We start from the raw sequence: 20494 nt of genomic DNA on the forward strand, positions 1-20494 counted from the left end.
GTGAGGGGCGGCGCGGCGCGGCCCATGGACCGGCACAAAGTGAAGCGGCAGCGGCTGGACCGGATCTGCGAAGGTGAGGCGGGGCGGGCGCCCCTCGGCAGCGGCGGCGCCGCGTGGGGCCCCGCCCGGCAGCGGCCCAGCGCCCGGGCAGGGGCGGCGGCCAGCGCCAGAGCCAGCCGCGGCAGCCTGCCCTTGTGCTTCGGAGGCGCCGGCCTGGCCGCTGCGCTCCCTGTCGAGCCGGGGTGCCCAGCCGGCCGGCGGCGAGCGGGCCTGCCGGCGGCTTCTCCGGGTCCCGCTGCTCGCGGGAGGGCTTCCCCTCGGCGCTTCTACAGCGGGGAGCTTGCGGCCCGGCTGCAGAGGGCGTCGGTGCCTCGTCCTGCTGGGAAGGGACGGCCGCCAGCGGCTGTCAGAGGCCCCGTGGACATACGAGTTCTGCTCCCTCAAGGATGAAACAAGCTTGGTGTCTTGGCATGCTGGGGGGGGCGGTTAATGGGGAGCATGCCTGAAGCGGCTTGATACCTAGTGTCGGGAACCGAGAGTAAGACGGCGTACTTCTGAGTAGCCCACCTCTATTATCTCTTTATCGGTAAAACATGTTTTCTTTTTTTTTATTTAGTGGTGGCAGAGGTTTTTTTTTTTCATTAGTGTCATTTCCCTGTGTTTGTTTCCTTTTTATTTCTTTTGCTTTGACTAATCTCTTCCTAAATACTCTAGAACTCTTAACAGAACTAGTGACTTGTGGAGTAGCAAACAAGGGTTCCAGAATTCTTGTCTTCCACATAATCATTCCTGCTGACTTTCTTAATAGGCATACGGCCTCCTATTGTGAATGGCCCGATGCCAGCACGACCACTGGTTGCGCTCCTGGATGGACGAGATTGCACGGTGGAGATGCCCATCTTGAAGGATGTTGCTACAGTGGCATTTTGTGATGCTCAGTCAACTCAGGAAATCCATGAAAAGGTGGGCAAGAAAATGTGCAAGCATTCACAGAGCTCTGCCTCTTAGAGTAACCAAAGCAGAGATTGATTTGGACTGTTTTTTTATTGTAGGTGCTGAATGAGGCAGTGGGAGCACTGATGTATCACACCATTACCCTTTCTCGTCAGGATCTGGAGAAATTCAAAGCCCTCAGGGTCATTGTGCGTATTGGCAGTGGCTATGACAATGTTGACATCAAATCTGCTGCAGAATTAGGTATGATGACACTACTGGGGCTCTGTTGCAATCAGAACTGAATGTGAAGTGGAACACTGCACATGTTATTCTGTTCTATAGCTGAGTACATTTAAAACCATTTATGTAAAAAGATTTGGAGCTGCTTAGTATCGGGCATTTTTAGGAAGCTGACTAATATCAGAGCTGGTACGTGGCTTGAAAGAAAGATTCTTGGTTCTCAGATTCCTTTGCTAGAGCTGTCGGTGTCTTTGCTATTGTTTGGGATTCAGAAGCCTGAATACGGTGTCTAGATAACTTGGTGAGGTGGCTTTGGGTTGTTTGTGGGGAAAGAATTGAGCAAACCCTGATGCCTGAAAGCAGCCTGTAAATGCTGATGCGGGATAAACTCACTGTAAATGCTTGGTAAGTGAGTTTTCCTGTTAATTTTTTGCAGGTAGGTTCTGATTATTATTGATCCCTTTAGAGCTCGAGGCATGTGAAGAGTCTCTGGGTCAAGTGATAAAAAGCTGCTATTTATTAAATGTATGACAGTGAGACTTTTGGGCCTTGTAGTCTTCTAGGTGAGGTGGATCGTCTAAGTACTCTGCCTCTTCTTTTTTTAGGTTTGTGTCAGTGATTTGAAACCTTTCTTAATGTAATGCAGATCATATTAAACTTAAATCAAATGCAAGTATTTATACATAAAATGGAGATAGGAATTACAACTTCCAGATCTGTAAGAACAGATGAATTTCAAATAAATGAAAAGTGTGTATGTCTCATGCTTGAATTAGGTCTAAAGAGTCTTATCTGAATGATTCAACTGAATAGTCTCAAGAGTTCCTGGCAAGGTCTTTGGCTCTCATCCAGCCATTACATTTTGGGTTGAGTTTGGAACCTAATCTACTCTTAGGGTTCTCTGCTTAAAGCCACCATCCATATCTTTGATTCATTCAGATTCATAATTTTCCTTTTCCCCCCAATCCACGCTTATTAACCCAAGGAGAAAAGGGTCAAATTTCTTTCGCCATCAGACTGCTGCTTGCCACTTTTGCTTTGGAGCAACAGTATGATGACTCTTATGCATGGCCAGATTTGCTTTTTCGTGGACAATTAATGATTCTTTTTATGCTTAGCCAGGCCCTTTAATTCATCCTGAGGTAAGATACAGTTCCTTCATGTGTTCTGAATCTTCAAATTGGGCCAAAGGGCTGCAGTGTGTGTGTTTGCGTTTTCTCACATTTAGGCATAATATTACACGTAAACAGAAATTTGTGTCTAGCTGTGTAAGAGATGAATGCACGTGACTTGTCTGAAGTTGAATGAGATGGTAACCAGTGAGATTAAAAAAAGTTAGGTTTCCCTGTCTCCCCTCCTCACATCCTCAGAGTTGTCTGTATGGCGTTATGGCACAATTGCAAAGGATTTGTTACAGAAAAGGAGTTGGATATATGGGATTGTGTGGGGCCGTTGCTTTCCTAGTTCTCTTGGGAGAGCGTGGTTGGAGTTTAGTTGAATGTCACCTCTGAAACAGGCTTACAGAAGAGTGATGCATTGTTGAATTTTATATGCCTTAAACCATTGCCTAAATTTTACTCCATTCCTAGTTTTTTAGATACATGGTGGACTTCTGAGGAGGAAGAGTTTCCTTGGTTTGGCACGTGGCTAGGGTTATGGGAAGAGACCATTTGTTCATCTAGTTATTTTTATTTCTTGGCTGGTTTGTTGAATGAAGGATAGCAGCAGCGAAGTTTGTTGCCAGTGCGCACCCACCCCCCTTTTGTTTTTTTTCTAGAGTGCTCAGGAATGACTGTATTTTGCTACAATATTCCATCTTTCCCTTTCCTGACAGTAATTTGTGCTTCCAGGACTTTAACTCTGTTTGCATTAGTAATTTACGTGATAGTTCTAGGCATGGGTTTTATGGTCCCTTGTGGTGTACGTTTTTCTAGAGCGGGAGCGTTATGTGTTGTTATTTTTAAGTGTAACTTCAAATGGATTTGGAGAGGCTCCTGTGGCTTCTTTCTGCATTTAAAGAGTTATTTACCTATTGTTGCTTCTGGGGCAGCTGATGCTTGCAGTTAGCAGCTGGACTGTGAGGCATGAAAGAGCAGAACCATCTGTCTTAATTCTTCTACAGTCTGCCAGTTAATCTGTTAGGAGTATCTCTGGAATGAGTGCATCTTTTTGGATGGAAATCTTCTAAAACAGTTTCTTGCATCATTTGTATGACCCAGTTTTCTTGTTTAGGCTGGGTTTTTTTGTGTGTTTTGTTTGTGGTCCCCCCCGTGTCCCCCGTGTCGTGTCGTCGTCGTGTCGTGTCCCCCCCCCCCCCCCCCCCGTGTCCCCCGTGTCGTGTCGTCGTCGTCCCCCGTCGTCCGTTCCCCCCCCCCCCCCCCGGTGAGTGTGTCAATCAAATGGATATTTATAAGGAAGGAATGATACTTCCTTGGGGTTAAAAACCTGGCTGGTCATATTTATGTTGCTGTAGAATGAGCTTCTGAAATGAATCCCGTGTTTCTTGGCAGTTGTTCTGGAGCACTGAATTATCTTCCAGCGCTTGTGCCTGAAGAGCTCTGTGTTTGTTTGGCGTTGTGATGCTAAAAATCTTATATGACCTCTGTGGCTTTGTAGGCATTGCAGTTTGCAACATCCCTTCCTCCTCAGTAGAGGAGACTGCTGACTCCACCCTCTGCCACATCTTGAACCTCTATCGCCGTGTTACTTGGCTACATCAGGCTATGCGGGAAGGGAATCGAGCCTCAAGTGTAGAGCAGATTCGAGAGGTGGCTGGAGGCGCTGTGCGTATCCGTGGGGAGACTTTGGGCATCATTGGACTAGGTAAGTGATGGGAATAGTTAGATTGAAAAGTGAGCTGTGAAAGTTTTTGGGAGCCTAAGAGTCACAGACCTGAAAAAAAGTGATAATTTTACAGCTGTTCATTGTGAAACACACTGACTCATAAGGAATGGTAGTGCCCTATTCTGTGATGCTGGATGTCTTCGAGATGGGTGTATGTCATGGGATTGGGGATTTTTTTTTTTTATTCAAATGGCTAGAAGAATTGGAATATTCAGACAGCTCTTCAGACTGTTTGCCTGTGTGCTAGGCTCTGTGTCAGTTACAAAGCCACCTGAAAGCTACCAATTCCTTCTCCAAGTTCTTGTAATCAGATTACTGCCTCTGACTCAGGGTCCAGGTTTGGTTTGAAAAACAGAGCTCCTTCTAGGCTAAGCTCTGGCTATTGCATGGGGAAGGACTAGAATTAGCCACATGGGATCAGCACTGAATAACCTCTTCTGGATCCCTATGGCAGTCCTAGGGGTTTCCAGGGCTGCAGTACCTTGGGCCCTGGCAGTAGACTCCAGTGTAGGCTCCCAGTCTACCCCAGTATCTTGTCTTTAAAGTTTGTTTTACCTTTCCTTGATGATTGTGGGTTTTCTTTTGTGAAGGCCGAGTTGGACAGGCAGTGGCTCTGCGAGCCAAGTCCTTTGGCTTCAACGTGATTTTCTATGATCCCTATCTGCCGGATGGAGTGGAGCGATCCTTGGGTTTACAACGAGTAGGAACCCTGCAGGATCTACTAATGCACAGCGATTGCATCACATTGCACTGCAGCCTGAATGAACATAACCATCACCTCATCAATGACTTCACTATTAAACAGGTGCAGCAGGAGCTTGATTTCCCCCACAGAGCACTGTGGAAATGAATGCAAACAGAAACTGCTGCTTTCACAGAGGCTGAGAGCGTGTGAATCCTGCTGCCTCTGACGTGTGCCTCCTGCTGCCTTTGGAGGCTGGGAGCGTGTGGATCCGGGTGCCTGTGCTTTGTGCTGTAGAGAATTTCATGTTAAGAGAAGAATAGGATTGGCTCTTTTTGCCAAGTAATTTAATTTATAAAGAATGTTTTAGGTGATTCAGTAATTTCAAATTACCTTTAAAATACCTAAGTGAATCTGCTGGTTAGAGCCAGATGTGGCATGGCTGGGCCTGTGAAAGTTTCTTTACACAGCTCTGTCAAAGCCTCTCTGTCCAAGCCCACTGCAAAGTCAGTCTCGGGCTCTACTCCACTAGTCTATGAATGCTTTTCACTGCTTCCATGAGAGACATCTGGACGTTGTAGTCCAGTTCTGTATAGCTGGATACTTGATTCATGTCCTTTTTCTTTTTTAATGTAGTAGGATGGAGTGCAGAACTTGAGAGTTCCACTTTTGCCCTTGTCTTGTGGTTTTGTTTGTTCATTTTTAAAGCAAATTTCTCAAGCATTGCTTGCAGGCACTTCCCCTGTGGTTAGCTTTGCAGTGAGAGCACTCCTAGTTCGTCCAGGCCTCATCTAATCACTGCAGGCTCCTGCTCATTTCCAGTAGAATTCCCAAGATTCACTTAGCTTCCATGAAAAGTCTCATTCTCAACCCACTTAATATTTTTCTTCTTCCAGATGCGCCAGGGCTGCTTCTTAGTGAACACAGCCCGGGGAGGGCTGGTAGATGAGAAAGCCTTAGCACAAGCCTTGAAAGAGGGAAGAATCAGAGGAACAGCATTGGACGTGCATGAGTCTGAGCCTTTCAGGTAATGTTACACCTGCATACCTGCTGCTGTCTTGTGCCTTGCCTGAGCTGGATAACTTTAGTTTTTTTGTTATTTGAGTTACACTGATATCCAAGAAGACAGCTGGGGTTATCACTTCTGGAGAGAAACCACTTTTTTTTTTTCCTCTCCCTCCACAGCTTTGCTCAGGGGCCCTTAAAAGATGCACCTAATGTGATCTGCACCCCTCACACTGCCTGGTACAGTGAGCAGGCTTCCATTGAATCCAGAGAAGATGCAGCTAAAGAGATCCGCAGAGCTATTACAGGTAATGAGGAAGACTGCTCTGCAGCTGCTAGTTAGTTCACTGCAAGGATTATGCTGATCGTTCTGCAAACTTAGGACTCAGTAACTGGTTTCTGGAACTGGAGTGTAAGTTGGTAATCACTTCTTTGCCTTCTGAAGATCTTGTAACTAATGCTGGAGTGGCACTTTCCCTCCCTGGGAAAGCCTTGTACCTAGTTCATCTCCCAAATCCTTTGCAATAATTCCTGACAGTTATACTGTACACTTTTTTTCTGGAGTAATACATATTGTCTCTTGGGGAAGGTGAGGCTTGGCAATTGCACTTTGCGGCCAGTAATTTCCACAAGATCACAGAAGTGGGAAGGAAGGATCAGTTTCCCTTCTTTTCCAGAGACCAGTTGTTCAGAGGAGAGTCTCCCCTGCGCAGTGTTATCCTGGGGAGGTAGATGGAAGAGTTGGGCATTTCCTTTCTACTTTCCTTTGTAAATGTTTCAGGGAAAGAGCCCCTCCTACTTGTGTCCTGGTTTTGTTGTCATTCTTGGTGCTCTTGCAGGTCACATACCTGATGCTTTGAGGAACTGTGTTAATAAGGAGTACTTGCTGTTAGCAGCTCAGTGGTCCAGTATTGATCCTGCAACTGTCCACCCAGAACTCAATGGAGCTGCAGCTTACAGGTGAGATATGTAGGTTATCCAAGTTACTGCTTCCAAGCATGTCTTCCTACTGAAGTAGGCCAACATCCTTCTTTGGGTTTGAGAACTGCTTGTACCTGCAAGCAGGTTTGTTTCTGTTCTTGTATACTCTGTATGTGAGCTCTTTCCAGAACCTTAACAGCAGCACTTTGGAAGCTGTGCTAGAATTTAACATTTACTTGGTCATACTTAGTTCCAGCTGCATGCTGGTTAATTTTTCCAAATCCTTGCAAGACCTGCGCAAGAGAGATCTTGATATATAAGAAAGCTTGCTGGGTGCCTGAAAAGAGGTTTGGATCTTAACATTTAGAAGTTGTGCATATTATTAGGGCTGTATAAACAAAGCACAGTTCTTATCCGTAGCTCAGCTACGGACTATTCAGGAGACATTGTCCAACGGATTTGTGCAGGGGCACTAAATAGGGTGTATTTCAGTTTATTTGTCTGCCAACTGATCGTGGGCAGGTTGCTTCCCTTCTGTTTTTCTCCCATTTGCAAATTAGGAAATAGATTCTCTTCCCTTCTCTGAGAGATCTACAGAGGTTCAGATACATTTATGGAGAAGGCACAGGGAGGCAGAATGGCAGTAATGGAATAGTTCATGAGTATCACTCTCCTATTTTTCATCTTACATCTAGCTGTTTTATTATTTCCGTTCCTTACTTTTTCTGTCTTAGAGTCCAGGGAAGGATAACTGGCAGCTTGGACTCCTCCTGCTGATGGGAAGGGAATTTCCAGCCCTTCAGGATACCTTCAAACAGTTCCTCACACTGTTTTCCACTACAGATAAACTTTGTACCTCTTTTTCCAATGCTTAGTACGTGACCTGAGACTATCTGCCTGTCATTTGGTATTAGGATATAACTGCTGCTCTTCAGCTCTGAAGACTCCCTGTGTTCTATCTCTGTTAGAGGGATTTGTATTCAGCAGGTGCCTGAGGGCATGGCTCTTTACCCCTTGTATAACTCTGTTGGACAAGCTTGTAATTTGCATGTTTCTGTTGGTTTTAGGTTTCCTCCAGGAGTAGTGGGAGTAGCCACTCCTGGGCTACCAGACCCGCCAGTAGTGGAAGGGATTGTAGCTCATGGGATACCTCCTGTTTCTCACTCTGCACCACGTACCCCTTCCCCAGGAGAGACGAGCAAACTGGATGCAGACAGAGAGATTCCTGCTGACCAATAGCAGCATCTTTCTCTCCTCTCTTCTGGCAGCAGGAAAAAGTAGGAGGGTATCTCCTCCTAGGACCTTCTTTAACATTCTACAGAGACTGTTTCCTGTTCATGCAGGACGGGAGAACGCATTTCATTACCGGCAAACTTTAGCTCTTGCCTTTATTTTGTAACCCTTTAGTTTTAATCTCTCAATGAATCTTTCTCCTTCTGTGGGGCAGGGCAGCAGTGACCTTGCCTCCCCTCAGAAATACTTGGTTTAAAGAATGAGTTCTCCCATATATCTGCCTCGGTTGTCTGTGACAGGGAACCGTCCTTGTGCACATGAAAATGTAAGTGGAGCTGCCTGATCAGGGATGGCCCTCTGTTCCTAACACCAGACTTCAGTGCACACTTTTCAGTTGTGACTTGTATCTTAAATTTAATTTGGCTGAACCTCTCTTAAGTGTAGCTGTGGGGAATATTAGAAAAATATTAGTGAATTGGAGAAGTTGTGACTATTGTCTTTATTATGCCCTTGGTAGAATGCAGCCTAGGCTCAGCTCTGTGTATTACTTCACTTGTTTTAATTAAGGTTTCCTGTGAGAACAGACATAGTGCAGGCATTGCTCATTCTTGACCACTTGACCATACAGTTTTGTCTATGCAGTACTAGGCCTGAAGTTAAAAGTAACAGTCTCAAAGCCAGCCTTGTAAATAATTTGGAAGGGATTAAAATGTCATCAAATGTGTTCTGGTGGCCACTGTGTGTGTGAGGCTTCGGAATAGCTCACACTGGAGTCTGTGTAACTCAGAGATGGCAAGAGAATGCAGACATGGGAAAAAACTTGCACTGGGAGGCAGCAAGTAGCAATAACTTGCAGCTGCAGTTGCTGGTTCCTCACACACATGTACCTCACAGTCTAATGGCAGTGTTGATCCACAAGGTATCACTCATGTTAGAATTCTAAGCTTTGTGCTACAGTTTTGTTGCTTTTTTTTTTTTTTGGCATAACTGCATCAGCTACAAGTAACATACCACTTGTCTCTGTCCTGATGGAGAAGGCAGCTTTTAACAACTGACCGAATTACTTCAGCTCTGCTAGCATATACTGCATCTCCAATAGTGGGCAGGGCAAGATAGTGGTTTCTTACATGAACAAGCTTTGTAATACTAGAGGAGAAAGAACACTTTAGCTTGTCACCTGAAGCCAAGGCAGGATTGTTGGTCTCAAGTCTTTTCCCATTTCCCAAATGACTGAATATGAATCGCTTCTTTGAGGGGTATGGAGTCTTCAGCAAAACATGTTCCACAGGAGAAGATTTTCCTTAATTCCAAATCTTCCTTTAATTTCACCTTGTTACACTTCAGTTATAGCCTTGCCATGCACAAGATGTAAAAATTCCCAATTGGTTTGTTCATGTGGTGTGGGTCTATTAAAGCAGGTGCTATTTTTGAGGCATACCCTATGTGTGGGTTTGTCTGCTTCCCTTGATTCTTCCCTCTGTTGGGTGTCTGACTGGAAGCTGAACAGCTGGGAACAAACTGGAAATACACCTTGAGGTGTGGACAGAGTGCTCTTGTTTAAGCTGTGTATGGTTTGGGAAGCTGAGGAAAGCTTTTGCAGTCACTAAGTTTTCAGATTTTTTTCCTGGTTTGAAATTTTTCTCCGATACTGCCGTCATATAATGGCTTACTACTGATACAGTGAAGTGATTAATTTCCTTTCTCTTCCAGGCCCCCAGCAATTCAAGAAAGGAAAATAGGCAAGAAGTAAACTTCAGGTGTTTTCTTACAGATTTTACACTTTAACTGTTTAGTATTAGTGAGATGATATTAGTTCTGTAGTGCTGAGTGTCTTTTTTGATAAGGTATTTGTCTCAGTGAAGGTTCTTGGCTTCTGTGTTTTCAAGGATGATGATGATTCTAATTAAAATTCATATACCTCCTTGGCTGCTCAGGTTTAGCAGATCAGACTGGGATTGGTGGTAGGCGCAAGTTACAGGAGAACTTTTTCTGAACAAAAGTCTAGAGCTCAGAAGCACTTTGCAGCTGTACCTAAAATAACCAGCAGCACTTTCCTGAGTAATCTCTAGGAAATCTAATTTTTATAAGCTACTAGCTCAGAAAGCTGTTCTTCTGACAGGCAGATGGGGAAAAGTTTTCAGGGCCTGAGGGCTCATCTTCTGTCTGATACCACACTCGGGAAGCGATCTGGCAGGAACTACTTATTCCTTACTTGCTGCTTAGAGGTTCAGGTCCGAGACTATTTTGTGGTAAGGGGCTCCTAGTTATTTGTGAATACTGAGGATCCAAGTATATTGACTTTGTCTCTTCTAGAGCACAATGCAAGATAGATTTTTTTTTTTTTTTTTTAATACTGCAAGTATCTCTATAGACCAGTGAAATAACTGAGCAGAGAAAGAATGGAAAGATTTCATTTGGGGGACACTTGAGTTTCTCAATTCTTATTTTTGGTGCCTAGGTATATTGGTGACTAGCAAGCGTAGGAATTAAATAACTGATATAATAAGTATTTCCAGTTATGGGTACTAAGGAGTTGAAGCTGCCAGCATTGATAGTGGCTCTGTTCTGTCCAACACTATGTAGGTTTGTGATTGGATATGAAGGCAATTTTCCCCTTGATTAAAGCCACTGCAGAAAACGTTGAGGTAAAAATGAGAACCCTATCATGACCTCAAAGAAGGACTCTGTGCTTACAGGATCACTCTGTTTGTATGCCATTTGTACCTCTGCTTATAGACTGAACCTATTATCTCCAGACACAGGCTGTTCTGAACAGATAGTTCGAAGAAAAATTTACCTGTACTGAAGTATCGTGTGGTCTTCTCCATCCCCTGACTGCCAGGCCCTTTGTTAGCACTCTCTCCTGCGTGATACACTGACTTGCGGCTCCTCCTCCCAGGCTTAGTGCAGCATACAGATGTGGAAGGATTTTTTTTTTTTTTTTAATACCTTCCTTCAGAACTAGCACAGAGCTTTAATCCCAAAGAACAGAAGTCTCCCAGGGTGAGGCAGGAGTGCCCTAGCTGCACTAATCTGCTTACAGGAGGTGCTCACACTGTCCCAAGGTACATTCTGTTTGTCAGGGTCACTGCTGCTGACCAGCTTTTTTATAGAGGACTCAGAGTTTCAGAAATATATTTTTGTAGACAATGACTAAACTGTGAAACATTGAAATAAAGCATGTAAACAAAAACTTACAGCACTGTCCTCTGTACAGATGTTTTTCTCACTTCAGTTCTCTCCTGACTCATTAGAAAATGTTTGATTACTTCTTGGATATATTTTAATAAAGTTCTCCAAAGAACATGGCTGCTGTCTATGGAAGGGGTGGCCTTAGATACAATATTGAAGGGGAGGGCTGAAAACCTGTACAGGTGAGTGTCTGCACCAGTCCCACTTTTTCCAAATTAAGTAAGTTGGATCTTCCACACAATCACTCCCTGGATCAGCCAGTCCGGCAAATGACTTTCTTTCGATTCTGGAGAACTGACATCAATCAAGGCTATGAAGGTAGCAGACTGGAGAAGAAGCTACTTTCAATGGTCAAGGACAGATTTGGATGTAGCCTAGTGGTTACTTATGTGACTTCTCACAAGTTGAAATTGTGGTAACTGGCTTTGCAGCCTTTTAAGTGTGTAGTTTAAATACACATGTCTACACAGCAGTAACTGTCTTCACCCTTTTACAATAAAATAGTATTTGAAATTAATACACAAAACTAGCCTATGAAACTGACTTTTCTAACACATAATAAAAGCTGGTGCAAGAGAATTGGCAAAGAAAAGTGGTTAGGTATTTCATAAATTGAAGTTAATTCGTGTTTTATGACCTATGCTCCCTGTGTTGATCATTAATGAAAGTTAGGAAACCCCTTCCTGTTATTGGATTATAGCACTACTTGTCCAGCTGGTGCTGTGCGCCTTTGGAATATCCAGGATTGTGCCCAGGAGATGGGATATGAGAAATGCTGGCCTGCTTTATCATGGCAATTTTGGTCTTGGAGCTGGTGAAATGGGAAAGGGACATAGGACCACTTGGAACCTTTCACATGGTGGTACTATTTCTCATACATAGTTAATGATCTTACTGTTTCAGTAAGACAGCCTGGTCTTCAAAGAGTGTAGTACTGATCTTGGATTTACCATGGCAACCACTTCGAGGCAAGAGATAATGGCTCTGCTACCCTTCATTAATGTTTCATGTGGGTATTGGCTCCTGTACTTCTTTTTTGGAAAAAAAAAAAGGGGGGGGGGGGGAGTTAGTAAAGCTAGGGGCACATAATAAAACAAAACTCACAGATGCTGTACAGCAGAGGAGAATAGAGCAGAATTTTGATGCCACTAATGTTTAAGTTCTACGTACTTGTTCAAACACGACTTCCAAAGAAGACACGACTTCCAAAGAAAAAGTGTTTTGAACCATCCCTGGTTTGTAATCTGGCTTACAATCTGTTCAGTATTTTATCTGCGTGCCACATCAGGACTAAAATCACACCATAAAGAGTACAGATAATGGGATGAAATGAAGAAATAACGCTTCTGAGGACAGGTGCATTGTACAAGCTGGTATTGGGCATCACCTTACCCATTTCCCTGTAAATTGCATTGCTCTAACCATAACGTAACAAAGATGAAATATAATTATTTCAAACACCCTGGCACAATCATTTTGAATAAATGACAGCGAAAGCAAGTGACTTGCCTTCACTGCTGCTAATTCAGCATCAAATGTGACTCTCCCAGTGAGGAAACAGTACATGCACAAGAAGAAAACAACTTATTTCGCCAAAAATATCCTTGTTCTGGTATGGAGTATAGCATCTGTTTCCGATTCCAGCTTCTGACGGTGCTACTGTGCCGTTACTGTGCAAGCAGAGAGACGCAATGTTGCGCGTCATTTCTCTAACAGTGTTGGGTTCGGAAGTTCTTCGTGTTTGCTCAAGTAGGCTGAAAAGGAGCAGGTTTAGGGCACCGCGCTATTCTACCTGAGAACTGGTCAAGTGCATCAGCTAACCATCACTGCCATAATGGCTGGTACCAACCCGCTCCTAAACGCCTTTCCAAACCCCACCTCACCGAAGAGCGAGGCCCCGAGCCCCGTGGCGCGACGCTGTCACACCGCGGCCATCAGCGCTGGCTCGTCTGAAACATTCCACGCCCCCCTCCCCGAGCCCGCGCCTCAGGCTGTGCTTGCACTGCGCCGTGTGTGCGTTTACCTCGACGTTTAGGTAAAACCGCCTTAATTTCCGTGATAACTTCAGACTTGGCGTTATCGAGAGGTCCTGCCGCGGGAAGGCCACCTGCCACGCTCCTCCCCGCTGAGCGGCTTCCCCGCCCCGCCGCGGGGCCCGGGGGCCCCAGGGCCCCTCCGCTGCGCGACAGCTTCGGTTCCCCTCCGCAGCCGCCGCAGGCCCTTCTCCCCGGGCCGGGCCCGCCGCTGCCGAGCCCCGGGGGCGGCGCCGCCGCGAGCCCCGCCACCCACCCCGCGCCTCACGGCCGGGGCACACGGCGCGGGGCATTGTGGGGCAGAGGAAGGGGGGGGCGGGGGGGAAGACTGCGAGCGAGGTGCATGCCGGGATCGGGGCGGGCGGCGCTCGGAGGCCCAGCGCGGGGCAGTCACTTGCTCGGTGTCTCGGGGCGGCGGCGGCGACCGGTGGGCTCGGGCCGGCGGCGGAGGAGGCTCCTGCCCGTCGGGGATGGCGGACGCGGCGGCCTCCCCCGTGGGGAAGCGGCTCCTGCTGCTGCTGGCGGCGGGGCCGGGCGAGGGCGAGGCGGTGGGGCCGGAGTCGGGGCCTGCGCTGCCCTCCCGGGCCTGGCGGAGCGGCACGGTGCGGGCCATGAGCGGAGCCGTGCCCCAGGACCTGGCGGTGAGGCCCCGGCGGCGGGGGCGGGGGGCTGGGGCGGCGGGGAGCCGCGGGCGGGGACATCGCGGGTCGGGCCGCGGCCTTCCGCCGCCGGCGCGGGCCGCTGCCGGGCAGGGCTGCGGTGCGGTGCGGTGAGGGCGAGGTGCCGGGGCCACGGGGGTGCCGCCTCCCCGGGGCGGATCGCGGTAGCGCCGTGCTGGCGACCTGCGCCCTCCGCGGGGCGCGCTGCCCGCCGCTCCCCGCCGGGCCTGCCGGGACGCGCTCCGGGCCAAGGAGTGACGGGCCCGGCCTGCGGCGAGCGCGGTGGTGGAGCGGCCCTGGAAGCTGCCGGGGCGTGGGTCTCTTCGGGGCGAAGAGGGTCCAGCAGCCTCCGGTGCGGTGATTGGAAGTAATTTAGGCATAAATCAAACGCGCCTGGGACGTTTCTGCTTTCTAATGCTCATACGTCTGTATGTAACTTCTGAGTGTTGCTTTTTTTCTCCCTGGAAAGATGTTAAGTATTCTCGATCAGCCTAAATGGTGCCCCGTGTTTGAAGACGGGGATTTGAGCGGGGATTATCAGTTTCGTTTTGTCTAGGATTTTGTTTTCAGCTGTAGGAATTCGTGCTTTGTGTAACGCGTTTAAACGCACTTTAGCATTTGTTTGGTTTACTTTTGGTATAGATCAGTGAGACGCTTGGGTGGAGAGCTTTTAAAAGATATTTGTGTTGTTTCTCTTTGCATGTGTCAGTTCTGCGAGTATGCGCTGTAAGCGGTGGCATGCTTTGGAGAACTGATGGCGTGCTTCTGAGACCTGTAGCTGTGAGAATGACCCACGATAGGGGGGGATGAGGCTCTGCGTGAGGAGTTTTGTCAGTTCTCTTTACGTTTAGCTTTTTAAAAATTCACTGTTGTTATGATAAGTTTTTTGAGCTTCTTTGTAGAGTTCCAACTTTGAGAAGTTTCCTTGACTTCCTACAATGATGCTGCTTTCTTTGGCCTTGTTTTAAACTGCAACTAAGGCTATCAGTAGGAAATTGTATGCAGGTTTTAGCTTTGCAAACCCAGGTGGCCTGGCACCCCATGTCTGTGGTTGAGAGCTGTGGTGATGCACTGTAGCTGTTCCCTTATTTGTTTAAGGAGGAGGGAAAAAAAAACCCTATGCAGAAAGGGGATCTTCAAAAGGAAAATGGGACAAGCGTTTGAGACTGTCTGAAATGAGACAATGTTTTGAGGCTAAGACCTGGTCTGGAGAGTGACTCTTGTAGCAGACTGCGTTTGACGTGTATATCGGTACTCTTGTGCTATGGAATCCCAAATATGAGTATGATGTAACGAATTTTTGGTGTACCTGATCTTGCTACTATTTTGGTGGGAGTGTTGCCTTTTGTGTTTGTGTTTTTTCCCCATGAATCTCTGTCCAGTAAAAGGTAGTCACTTGTTTCCTGGTTAGTCATTGCTGCCCAATCATGTGACACTGTTAGACTACCCTAACAAAGTAACAATCAACTTCTGTGCTTGGTAGCATGGGAAGAATAGGGTGATTTTGCCATGTGGATTCATGATCTTCATTGAGCACTGCAGTTCTCACCCCAGTTTGTTTCATCAATAACCTTCCACTTAGCACAGTTTCAGTGATGCAGCTGTCTCTAAACAGTATATTCTCCAAATCTGTACAAGAACTCTTAAATGTGAACTGTGTAAAATACTCAAGGCAGATTTTTCAGACTTCTGCAATGTGGAATATTTAGTGTTGTCATGGAACATTCCATGCATAACGAACACTGCTTTGACAATGATGATGATGTACTATCAGAAAAATAAGTCTTCTTTTTAAACTCATTCTGCCAGAAGAAATGACGAGTTGGCACCAAGCAGACAACCACAGTTTAGGAAGTACTCATCTAAGGTAAAGTAATAATGTGGACTACATCTGAAAATGGCTAGGAAAAAAACCCAACCTGTTGTGCTCTTTGGGTTACTTAAATCTGTGCTTTCTTGTGTTATCCTGTGAGGATGGTTTCACTTACTAGCCCATAGTCTGACCCTGGGCTTCTAGAAATAAAAAAAATGCAATCAAATATCTACACCTTTCCAAGGAAGAAAACTCAGGAATAGACGAGAAGTTTAGAACTTAAAAGTGTTTCAGAAAGCAGCTGAAATAGATTGTTTGTGTTTGGTTTTTAATACTGGAATTTTAGGAAGCTATTACTTTTTCTGGTGAGGTAAAGCCTCTGAAAAGGTTTTGCTTTTTTTCCCCTGTATAAATTTGGTTATAGAGAGTAGCTCTTAAATAGTCTTACTTTGATAAAATGTGGAGTAATCTAATTATGGTTAGTCCACAAGTATATATAATGGTCAGTCCTGGTGCCATCTTCAGAGCATTTAGAAGAAATCCTGAGGAAAAACTGCTGTTGTTGGAGAACAGCTTTGCCTCTTCTAACTAGAGACAGATCTTACCCTTTTCCTCAAAATGTCTGTTTGGACAGAATTATAGAAGAGCTGTCAAGCTTTAGCTCAGCATTGTCCTTATACTGTAAAAGAACATGTTGCATGTTAATGGCAAGATAGCTCTATGTGCCATATGCAGGACAGTGCTGGGTTTGTTGATGTGGAAGACAAAAGTGTGTGAAATGACTGTAGTAATGCATAGACAAGAGTACCATGGATGCTAGGAGGCCTAGGACAGAAGGTGTTTTGGAATAATCCACATGTGCTTCTTCTGGTAGATTAATAGAGGAAGGGTTGTGTGGGTGTTGTGTCCCCCCCCTGCTTAATGGATAATAAGTTATGTCTCTCACAAGTCTTCTTATGTCAGAGTTTTCATCTATTTCCTACAGCAATCTGCCCATATAATTGAATGTGTTCTGAGGACATTTTTGCTTGTTCATGATACATTGATTTTACAGCTTAACGAAAACATGTAGTAATCTAAAGTGTCTTATTCATAAGGGACTTCTTTGAATAAAGGTAATATTTTGAAATTATCTGAATTGTGGAATAAGCTTAAGTTACTTTGCAAGTTTCAGAACTGTTTGTCTTAACCATAAATATCAGGGTATTTCAAGCAGTTTTTCAAACTAGGTCTCATTGGAAAAGAGTATCTTCCTGTCTGGAGACTGTATGTAGTAGATGAGGGATGCTGGAACCCTGTGAGATTTGATTTAGTTTTACGGGCTCTCAAGCAGTTTTCAGATGCTACTTGAAAGTCATCTTGACAGTAGAGAAGAGTGTGGGAAAATGTGCGTATATTATTTGTTTGGCTTAGGGTGTGTGGAGGTTCTTGCCAGCTTTGTGTGTGTGTCTGCTGTTCTTTCTGATTGGGACTGAATGGGGAGTTTGTAGAGGCTTCCAAACTGCTGTAGGTATGGAAAGAGGAGTTTTCGGGTAGGGAGTTGAAACTGTTGTTCTGTGAAGTGGTGGCAAGGTTCACAACAAACTGGGATTGTATGAGTTCGGGATATCCAGATTGCTTTCTGTGCCACTGTACTCGTCTTCATTTCTGTCTGTCCTGCAGATGTGAGCGTGTTCCTGGATCATTCTTCCTGTTAGCAAGACACTTGCATGTGTTTGCATATTGGAAGAGTATATGAGGGGAAAGGACCGAGCAAAGTGGTCTAGGCTTTGTCTCGCTCCCTAAATAATGTCTCCTCTTGCTACTGTTGAAGGCAGAATACTGAGCTGGATGTGTGTTGGTAAGATCGGTAGGCATATCTTTAATGCTGCTTGTTGTAAGAGAACAAACAGGATGTTGAGTGGTTTCATCAAGTAATGTATAATTTATAATAATTTCAATAACAATTTCAATAAATTGAAATAATTTTCAATTTCAAGTAAAATACAGTTCTTTGAAGGAGAGTTGACTGCAAAAGTGGTGGATGTACGTTTTCTCCACTTACACTGTGATACTTTATTAGTGGCCTAAGTACAAAGTATTATGAATGCCTTTTATGCAAGTTTTTTTTTCCTGATAGCCTTTCTGTCTTCCCATGTGTGCATTCATACAGTGAGCAGTGTCTTCTGTGGCTCCACTGATTACTTTTCTCAGGGTTTGACAGGATTATGAGGGATTCTGTAGTCATTTATACTACTGAAATGCAAGAAGCGGGGTTGATATGAGGAAGATGGAATACCTATGCATTTGTAGCTTATGTAAGTGTAAGTTTACATGATATATTTAAAAAAAAAAAAAAATAGAGGGAAGTCTTGGCTTCTTTGGCAGTGTAACTGCAGTAGATGAAACTCAGTGTGACTTGCAAAATTCTCAAAAGGATCTTGGTAGATCTGAAGTGGTGATGAAGTTACAGATGAGGAATTGAGTGGGGACTAAGCTAGTGAGCCCTCCCAGACTTGTGGCATCTCTGGTGTCCCTGTGTCATGCTCACTGAATAGTAAGGGGAAGGGCAGATGGTGGCTGTGGAAGGAATTGGTAGGACTGATCTTGGCAGTGGTGCTATGAGAGCTCGCAACAGGACCGGGAGGTGAAGGGCTGTTCCTCCAAAATACAGGTTATGGAAAAGTAACAGTAAAAAAAATTGTGTGGCAGTGTACAAGAGAGACTTATTAGCCTGCGGCCATTTGAGTAAACCCTTTGCAGGGTTGACCTTGCACAACGCTGATGTCATGTCCGCTAGGTACCTTCTCACCCTATGTTCTTCATGGTTTTGCTAACCGAGACACTCCAAGTTCCTGTCTTTTTTTTTTTTTCTCTCTCTCTCCCCTTTTCCTTATTTGAGGGTACTTGTTACCATTTCTTTACACCTGGTAGCAATTACTGTGCCTGTGCAGGAGTTTCAGTTGGACTGCTTTATTCCTGGGGATTATGGAAATGCCTACTTTGAATGTTCACTGTGCCTACGTGGCGTTTATGCACTGTTTCAGTTACTTTAGGAAGTGTCGTGCTGTTGAACATGTACTATGCTGATCTGCATGTGTGCAGTAATTTCAGCACATTTTAAACATATTGGACTTGCACAAAGTAAGTATGTTTGGGGAAGTCTAGGTAAAAATATGGAATCTCTAGATTGAGAAAGTAAGCTTCAAAGAGAAATGCTGCGTTTAATACAGCAGTCTGAGTATTTTACATTTGTGTCAATTGATGAACAGCTGTACTGGACAAGGTCAAAGGTTCCCCCCCCCTCTGCCCTATCCAGTCTTGCACTGGTCAGAGATGGATGTCCTTACACAGCTGTGGAAGGAATCAAAATTGTTAAACCTTCTACCAACAGGCTGCCAGGTGGGAGTTTCTGAAATGATGCTTAGCTGTAAAATCAGACAGCATGACTGCCACCCAATTGCCCTTACATAACAGATATGGGGCCTTAGTAGTTGAGGGACAGCAGATGAGGAGGTAGATGAAGGCCCATCTGAGGAGTTGCCTAGTGAGAGTTGGCTAGCCCCATGCATTGTGACTGCCTCTGTTAAGAAAAAAAGGGTAATTGTTGTTGGTGATTCCCTTCTGAGGGGAACAGAGGGCCTGGTATGTCATGCAGACCCATTCTACAGGGAAGTCTGCTGCCTCCCTGGGGCCTGGGTTAGAGATGTTACTAGGAAACTCCCTAGTCTGGTATGTACGGTCCTCTGATTACTACCTGCTCTTGGTTATGCAATTGGTAGCGATGAGATTGCAGAGAGAAATCCAAAGGCCATCAAAAGGGACTTCAGGGCACTGGGGAGATTGCTTGAAGGTTTTGGAGCACAGGTCATGTTTTCCTCAAGCCCTTTAGTGGCAGGCAAGAATACTGAAAGGAACAGGAAAACACACCTGATTAACACGTGGCTTAGAGGCTGGTGTCATCAGTGGAATTTTGGTTTCTATGATCGTGGAAAGGTTTACAAGGCACCGGGCCTGATGGTGACAGATGGAGTGCGGCTTTCTAGAAAGGGGAAGAGGATTCTTGCATATGATTCGGCTGGGCTCATAGAGGAGGCTTTAAACTAGGTTTGAGGTGGGGAGGGGGACAAAACAAGGCCCACCAGTGATGGACCTGGGGGTGGCATGCCAATGTTGGGGGTGAAATTGATAGCTCAGCTCAAGTGCATCTCACCAATGCACGCAGCATGGGCAACAAACAGGAGCAACTGGAAGCCATTGTGCAGCAGGATAGCTATGACTTGGTGATCATCACAGAAACATGGTGGGACAACTCTTGTGACTAGAGTGCTGCAGTGGGTGGCTATAAGCTGTTCAGAAGGGATAGGCAAGGAAGGAGAGGCGGTGGGGTGGCTTTGTGTTTTGATTGTGTAGAGATTGGCGATTATGAGGACAAGGCTGAGTGCTTACGGGTAAGGATGTGGGGGAAGGCCAATGAGGCAGATATCTTGCTAGGAGTGTGTTATAGACCACCCAGCTAGGAGGAAGAGGCAGATGAGGTGTTCTGTAAGGAACTGGCAGAAGTCACTCAATTGTTAGCCCTTGTCCTTGTGGGGGACTTCAACTTACCAGGTGTCTGCTGGAAATACAACACAGCAGAGAGGAAGCAGTCCAGGAGGTTCCTGGAGCGTGTGGATGATAACTTCCTGACACAGCTGGTAAGGGAGCCTACCAGGGGAGGTGCCTCACTTGACCTACTTAGTACAAACTGAGAAGGACTGGTCGAAGTGTGGTGGTTGGAGGCTGACTTGGACTTAGCGACCATGAAATGATAGAATTCTCTATTCTTGGTCAAGTTAGGAGGAGAGTCATCGAAACCACAACCATGGACTTCTGGAGGGCTGACTTTGGGCTGTTTAGGACACTGGTCGAGAGTCCCTCGGGAGGTGGTCCTGAAGGGCAAGGAGGTCCAGGAAGG

At 45.7% G+C, this 20494-nt stretch overlaps 2 protein-coding genes across 3 annotated transcripts in view; both read left to right on the plus strand.

Moving 5' to 3' along the window:
* On the plus strand, window positions 1-11167 carry LOC104341231 (C-terminal-binding protein 2). 2 transcript variants are annotated; one of them, XM_086470801.1, is made up of 9 exons: window positions 1-73; window positions 809-963; window positions 1053-1197; window positions 3793-3999; window positions 4611-4825; window positions 5599-5729; window positions 5888-6015; window positions 6547-6667; window positions 7696-11167. In XM_086470801.1, the coding sequence occupies exons 1-9, from the start codon at window positions 25-27 to the stop codon at window positions 7865-7867; spliced, it is 1323 nt and encodes a 440-aa protein (XP_086326927.1). In that variant the 5' UTR covers window positions 1-24; the 3' UTR covers window positions 7868-11167. The 2 variants fall into 2 exon arrangements, with proteins under 2 accessions (XP_086326927.1, XP_086326928.1); XM_086470802.1 differs by having other exon boundaries at window positions 7363-7736.
* A 2389-nt stretch (window positions 11168-13556) lies between these two features.
* KDM3B (lysine demethylase 3B) overlaps window positions 13557-20494 on the plus strand; it is a 70322-nt gene continuing 63384 nt past the window's right edge. Inside the window, exon 1 of the mRNA XM_086470795.1 lies at window positions 13557-13727. Within this exon, the coding sequence (XP_086326921.1) occupies window positions 13557-13727 (171 nt within the window). The remainder of the gene's footprint in view (window positions 13728-20494) is intronic.

The sequence above is a fragment of the Leptosomus discolor genome, chromosome 10 (genome assembly GCF_034619465.1).
Source record: "Leptosomus discolor isolate bLepDis1 chromosome 10, bLepDis1.hap2, whole genome shotgun sequence".
NCBI classification, from domain to species: Eukaryota; Metazoa; Chordata; class Aves; order Leptosomiformes; family Leptosomidae; genus Leptosomus; species Leptosomus discolor.

Excerpts from the sequence above, each read along its gene's own strand:
- LOC104341231 (XM_086470801.1), top strand. The coding sequence starts at position 25 with ATGGACCGGCACAAAGTGAAGCGGCAGCGGCTGGACCGGATCTGCGAA. Across the intron at positions 964-1,052 it reads CTCAGGAAATCCATGAAAAG|GTGCTGAATGAGGCAGTGGG; the intron begins GTGGGCAAGAAA and ends TTTTTATTGTAG. Across the intron at positions 4,826-5,598 it reads ATGACTTCACTATTAAACAG|ATGCGCCAGGGCTGCTTCTT; the intron begins GTGCAGCAGGAG and ends TTCTTCTTCCAG.